The sequence below is a fragment of the Calidris pugnax genome, unplaced genomic scaffold (assembly GCF_001431845.1).
Source record: "Calidris pugnax isolate Ruff unplaced genomic scaffold, ASM143184v1 scaffold82, whole genome shotgun sequence".
Classification (NCBI taxonomy): domain Eukaryota; kingdom Metazoa; phylum Chordata; class Aves; order Charadriiformes; family Scolopacidae; genus Calidris; species Calidris pugnax.
In genome coordinates, this window is record NW_015090833.1 from 1,828,973 (window position 1) to 1,836,206 (window position 7,234).

Here is a 7,234-nt window from a genome sequence, read left to right on the forward strand (position 1 = left end):
GTGTTTCCATTTTTCCCACCTGTGTCACTGTAAGTTAACATTAGAGGTTTTTAAAAATAAGCCTGACAAATTTTCATTTTGAGTTCAGAAGTGGCATTTTTCTTAAAGCTTTTTTAAATGCATGCACAAATTATCACTGAAAACCAGCACAAAACAGACTACTTTGCACCCTCCCCATGCCTTAATGCATTCTCTTCTGCTTGTAAATTGCCATTTAAAAAAAAAGCGTGAGGGACACAAGGTGTCACATCCCTGTATCCCTGCAGAGCAGTGCCACAGTACATAGTCAAGTAGCTCCTTTATTAGGAATAAGAATGTTTCCAAAGCCTGGGCCTACGCGGACAACTCTTTCAACTATGAGGTGATTTAGGCCAGACTGAAGTTCAAGGGAATTGTGCTCTGTAATAATTATAATGACTTTACTTCAGCCAATGGCAAAAGCCACCAGTGACCCACACTAGATTTTTATGCTCTATAGGTATAAAAGGAAATGGAAAAGGGAATGACACTTCAGGTAGCAAACAGATACAGACATGGCACTAACAGGGGCAAAATTACGCAGCCTTATTCATCGTTCACCCCTCAGCTTCTGACAGGAGAAGGCAGTCAGCCCCAGCAATGCAGACTGCACAGGTGAACGACTACATGTGCAAGGCTAAAAGTCAACCTCCTGCTAATAAAAGTTCCAGAGATGTCACCATGAGCAGCACAAACCATCCTGTCACCTTCAAACCCAACACGCTCCTGTGACCCACAAACCAGTTGCCCTGAGGTGCCTCCCCTCAGCAGCAGCCCCCATGGTGCCGGGATCAGGCCTGCAAGCCAGCGGGCTACCAGAAGGCCCCAGCAGAGCAGCACCCACTTCTGCACCAGATCAGACCCTACTGGGAATGAGAACACACTGCAGAATCCTCTTTACCCCCATTCAACACACCCCAGTCCTCTCAAACCCATTTATATTCAGCAGTGACAAGTCCTTGATGCCTGTCCCACAAGGCCCTCAAAGCCAGTTGCAACCATACTGTCGTTACACAAACCTGCTAGGCCAAAGTCCTCTATTTTATTTCAGTTCAGTCTAAAAATTGAAGTGTTTCGTTAGCCCAATACACCCGGTGTGGGTAGTGCTTACACAGCAGCCGTGTGACAAGTTTCTCAACACGTAAGACAATATTTGCTGCATTTCAAATGCATGCGTGTTATTTGTGACTGACAAATAAGCAGAACCACGCCAGCTACTTATTTTTTTCCTTAATACTTGTGGAAGTATCAGCAGAATCGCTGCCCCCTCCGTCAAAAGGGGAACCCACCCGTCCTCAGGGCAACCTGCAGGTCCACAACCCTCCTGTCACATCGTCTAAACACTCTGTGGCCAGGCCCAAACGTTTCTTAATAGCCACTTCGGTAGCCCTGCATCCTGCCGAGTGCCTCTGCAGCTCCCCACAGACCTGCCAGAAGGTTGGCATGCAGACAGCACGACTGAAATTCAAACTGCACCACGAGGGGAGGGAGGGGAAAAAAAAAATTAAAAAAAAAAAGATATAAAAGCCCACACAGCTTGCAGGTTTTGCTCCATGCACCCCTCAGGCAGCAGACCGCCTGCTCAGTGCCCTCATGCAGCTGCACAGCAACACTGATGTGATTACACGGTTCTGAGGAACATGCAATAGTAATGAAATGATTTCATAAACATTTCAGAAGTCACAAATAACAGCAAAAAATCATCATTCTTTAGGGGAGGCCAGAGTGATGTAGCCTACCTGCAGGGGCTGAATGGATCATCCATGACTATGACAGGCTCTTGTGGGTTTAGATGTATTTCCTGAACCCTCTACTTAACAGCTAAAAACTCTGCCTTTTCCACTCTACCAACTCAAAATGGAGGCACATGCAGTCTGAGAGACCTCAGAGAGCTTTCACTGAGCTTGTGCTATGACCTAAGCCTGCACGCAGAACGCAGAAACTTCGCCCTCGGACTGGGAGGACTGAGCATGTGCTGTGACCCTCCCTCAGCCCCGCGTCTCCCCGCCGCCGTCGCCGCCGCTGCCGGCGTCACCCCGGTTCCCAGCCCCTGTGCAGGGACGTGGGGCCTTCGCTGGGGGATCCCGCACGGCCAACGCGCCGCCCCGCAGCCACGCCGCCTCCGGGGAGCCGCACGCCGCCACTCCTTACATCTCCGAGCCAAAGGCACAGCAATTCCGAAAAAAGAAAAAAAAAACCCATCCTCTGAAAGCTTGCTTTCCTTTGCTTTTTTAAAAATTACATTGATTTAAAAAGCTCCCACGGATGCTTCGTCCTTTAATACACAATTTATGTGAGGAAACAAAGCAGCAGTTTTTTGCCGCCGATTCACAAAACGCTTTTACTCTACCTGAACGTGGAAAGAACAGGAATTCTCAGCAGCAGTGTCACTGTCATTTACAGGCACGTGCGAACACGAGGTGAACCTTGACTCACTGTTTGAACTGCCTTCAGCATCCCTGATTTTTGGCCTTCCTGTTTATTAATGTAGTTTTCAAAAATTTCTTCTCTACCCATATAAACATAAAGATTATATTGAAAGCCTGCTTTCCTTCGCTTTTTTAAGAATTACACTGATTAAAAAAGCTCCCACGGATGCTTCGTCCTTTAATACACAATTTATGTGAGGAAACAAAGCAGCAGTTTTTTGCCGCCGATTCACAAAACGCTTTTACTCTACCTGAACGTGGAAAGAACAGGAATTCTCAGCAGCAGTGTCACTGTCATTTACAGGCACGTGCGAACACGAGGTGAACCTTGACTCACTGTTTGAACTGCCTTCAGCATCCCTGATTTTTGGCCTTCCTGTTTATTAATGTAGTTTTCAAAAATTTCTTCTCTACCCATATAAACATAAAGATTATATCCCTTCCCTCTGCAGCATAAAACTCCTAATTAGTACACCTGCCTCCATTCCAGAGGATCTGAGATGCCTGAATTTACTGCGAGGCCTGAGAAGGATAAAAAGTTTCTCTGATTTTGAATTTTAAAGAGACAGAAGCAGATGAAGCAAAACACATCAGGCCATAACAATCTGAAATTTTGTCTCTTTTACAATAATCCAGGGCGAAAAATTTTTATTTTAACTTAGGTGGATAAACATTTCTTGTTCCCTATATTACGTTACCTCCTACCTTGGTTTCTGGAAATTTTAAATACCTTATTGAAGGAGCCAGACTATATTATGTTACTGCCTTCCCTTCTTGGGAACCTTCACCAACAGAGTCTGGCTCCTTCAATAAGGTATTTAAAACTTCCAAAAACACAATGAAGTTTTATAAAGCGCTTAAAAACAACAACAAAAAAAAGACAAACCCACCATAACATTTTATCAGCTCACTTCTGTTACAAGACTGACTGACCAAATTTTCTTAGACTACAGACCAGAAAAAGGTAAATACTCTACTTAGGGAGCACAGTCTTTACCAGCTGACCACTGTTCACTTCGAACACTTACAAGGCCAAATGTATTGAGTCTTCATTTCAACTACAGCTGTAATGTATTTTCTGGATATTTTTTTGTTGTTGTTGTTCCGGGTTGGATTTGTCTCCTCTCAAGATCACAACGTGAACTTGAGAAAAAGTTCTTAGCTTTTATGCTACCCTTCAGTCCAGAGATGAACTGATACACGGATGTTATCTAGACTTTAGTAAAGCTTTTGATGCTGTTTTCCACAGCATTCTCCTGAAGAAACTGGCTGCTCACAGCTTAGATGGGCCTAGGCTTCCCTGGGTGAAAAACTGTCTGGAGACTGGGCCCAAAGAGTGGTGGTGAATGGAGTTAAATCCAGTTGGTGGCCAGTCACCAGAACACCAGTGGTGTTCCCCAGGGCTCAGTACTGGGGCACGTTCTCTTTAACAACTTTATCAATGATCTGGATGAGGGGATCGAGTGCACCCTCAGTAAGTGTGTAGGCAACACCAAGGTGGGCAAGAATGTTGACCTCCTTGAGGGTAGTAAAGGCTCTACTCAGGGATCTGAGTAGAGGCCTTGGTGTGAGGTTCAACAAGGCCAAGTGCCAGCGGCCTGCACTTCAGTCACAACAACCCCATGAAGAAGGTTCAACAAGGCCAAGTGCCAGCATCCTGCACTTCAGTCACAACAACCCCATGAAGTCTCCAGGCTGGGGGCAGAGTGGCTGGAGCTGCTTGGTGGAAAAGGACCTGGGGGTGTTGGTCTCAGCCAGCTGAACAGGAGCCAGCAGTGTGCCCAGGTGGCCAAGACAGCCAAGAGCATCCTGGCCTGTGTCAGGAACAGCGTGGGGAGTAGGACTCGGGAGATGATTGTCCTCCTGTACTGGGCACTGGGAAGGCCCCACCTCAAGTGCTGTGTCCAGTTTTAGGTCCCTCACTCCAAGACAGACATTGAGGACCTGGAACGTGTCCAGAGAAGGAAGATGAAGCTGGTGAGGGGTCTGGAGAGCAAGTCATATGAAGAGAGGCTGAGGGAGCCGGGGCTGCCCAGGGAAGTGGTTGAGTTGCCATCCCGGGATGCATTTAAAGGACAAGTAGACATGGGGCTGAGGGACATGGTTTAGTGGTAACTTGGCAGTGCTGGGTTAACGGTTGGACTTGATGATCTTAAAGGTCTCTTCCAACCCGAACAACTCTGTGCTTCTATAGAAATAATGTATTCCAAATTATATTAATAAGTCTGATATCAGCCAGAAAGAACAACCCAAGGAAGTTATATACCCATTTATCTAAATACAGTTTTTGGAAGGGTTTTTTGTTCGTTTGTTTGAAAAGAATCAACTGCAAGGCCCTTCAACGCATGTGCTTCTATAGAAATAATGTATTCCAAATTATATTAATAAGTCTGATATCAGCCAGAAAGAACAACCCAAGTCATGCACCCATTTATCTAAATACAGTTTTTGGGAGGGTTTTTTGTTCGTTTGTTTAAAAAGAATCAACTGCAAGGCCCTTCAACGCATGACAATACCTACTGACACACAGTGAGGGTGCTCACCAACTTCCGTAATTCTTTCCTGAGAATATCAGACAAGAGTAAAACAAAACAATTTTGCTGTAATTTAGTAAGACATACAGAAGCCATCTGTTTAACATCATGTGGGCATATCATAGAAACAGCCCCCAATTTCTCCATCAGGAGGATTCCTGATTGTATTTTAAACATAAAATAATAATTGGACTTACAATACACTGTAGGAATTGTCTTATTTAAACAAAGTACAGCACAAACTGTCAGTGTTCTAAGTGTAGGCATAATAAAAAAAACATTTTAAGGCTCTGATTGGAGACATAAGGAAGGATACATTTAAAAACCGTTATGATCATTTCATCCTCTATCGCTGCCCTAGGCATTATAATATGCATAGAATCTAAATATTCTGACTGCTAAAAATGAAACAGATAAAAGGATCAAAACAGGAAAACAGAGCTCTTCAGTCTCTTTAGCCTCTGTTCACATTTTGGTCATAGATAGCAATTTATCATTCAAGTACGATTTTTTCTAAAAAGCAGTATTAACGCTTTGAAAATCCTACTTATACACAACTCCACACTGGCTTATTGTAGGAATATACACTATTCTTATATGTTTCTGGAACTGAAACTTGTACTCCATCCACTATGCTCTCCATAGAAAGGAAGGGAAAAACAAAAAAAAGAAAAAAAAAAGAGGCTCTTGATTCAGAATGAAGGACAAGAAAAAGAAAGAGCAAGTCACCTTCAATTTCACTCTCGGGAACACTCCTCTCAGACACAACAATACCCAGTTAACTCACAACATCACCCAACAAAAACACTTCACAAGAAAAAGATGCAAAATAAAGGAAAAGTAAATGTTGCAGAAAAAAAAAACCACAGACAAGATCCTGGTCTTCCCGAAATATCCATTCAGAAAATTCAGCCATGCCTTGAATGTTTGGTGTTATTTTCTTCTACAGCGCAAAACAACTTTGTGGAAAAGTAATTTTGATTCGTGGCCATGAAAACTGTAGAATATCTGGTTATTTCTCGTTCCAAGTAAAAATTCAGGAAGATTTAAATCTATTTATGTTTACAGATATCAGCATCAGACAAAACTTCATAATTTATTTACTCCTGGGATCAAAGAACCGATCACCTACTGCATGCCCATATGCTACAAAAACAGGCCAATACCCTGGCGTTTGGCATCCTTCAGCCTGCATCCTTGAGGAAGAGGGTTCAAAGTTGTTTATGGCCATGAAAACTGTAGAATAATATCTGGTTATTTCTAGTTCCAAGTAAAAATTCAGAAGGATTTTAATCTATGTATGTTTACAGATATCAGCATCAGACAAAACTTTGTAATTTATTTACTCCTGAGATCAAAGAACTGATCACCTACTGCATGCCCATACGCTACAAAAACAGGCCAATACCCTGGCATTTGGCATCCTTCAGCCTACATCCTTGAGGAAGAGGGTTCAAAGTTGTTTCTCTAAGTCCACAGAGGATGGCAGGGTACAAAGGGAAGGACTGGAAGAAGTTCTGGCCAGAATCAGCTACATCTGGCACTACACACAGCTGGGGTAAGAGCCAGAGGCGTAGGAAATGAGCGGTAAGATGTGAGCTGGTGAAAAACAGCTGAGGTGAGGGGTGTTCAACAGCATCCCCGAGCCTGGCTGCAGATCCCTTTTTAACAGGCAGAGCCAATTTCTGACTCAACCGCCAAGATCAACAGTTTAACTCAAACTGGTCCAGTTACTGATTCTCCGAATTAGTACATCAGGTCCGGTTTTCTTTGTCCGTTAATGCTGCCTGACTGCTATTCTGTACACCTTGAAATGCTTCTAAACTGATTTCAGGGCATATGCAATTCACCTAATGTTTCTTCTTTCATAAGGCAATGGTCTCGCTTGGCCTTTGGGGAACCCAAAATTTTGAGTGGGATTCCATGTCGGGGGAATTAGTCAGCGTCAGAGCAGTCAATTCTCTGAAGAGACATGGAATTAATTATTTTAAAGTATTTAGCATAAAATGAATTTTCTTTCTCAGCTGGTTATACAAGTTTAGCAGATGTATTCCACGCTCTTGAGAGCCAGGAACATATTTCAGGTCTATTTACTAGCTTCATTAACACTCCATTCGAGGCGATAACACCCAGCCTCTAGCTTTAAGGCTAGTTTAGGGTTTTATTCTAGAATCAGATTTTTCTCACTGATGTGAAAATTACTGAAACATAGCAGATAATCCTCTACTAAACTCGGGGGGGGGGGGGGGGCGG

The 7,234-nt window shown here is 43.5% G+C and overlaps 1 protein-coding gene across 4 annotated transcripts in view; it reads right to left on the reverse strand.

The window, feature by feature from the left end:
* The window catches only part of RERE (arginine-glutamic acid dipeptide (RE) repeats), a 165,003-nt gene that overhangs the window by 102,790 nt on the left and 54,979 nt on the right, over positions 1 to 7,234 (reverse strand). Inside the window, exon 1 of one of the 4 annotated variants that reach the window (XM_014941440.1) lies at positions 1,758 to 1,894. The exons of the other annotated variants lie outside the window; for them this stretch is intronic. Coding sequence (XP_014796926.1) covers positions 1,758 to 1,783 — 26 coding nt within the window. The 5' untranslated portion in view covers positions 1,784 to 1,894. Of the gene's footprint in view, positions 1 to 1,757; positions 1,895 to 7,234 lie in introns of those variants that run through there. 4 annotated transcript variants of the gene reach the window in all.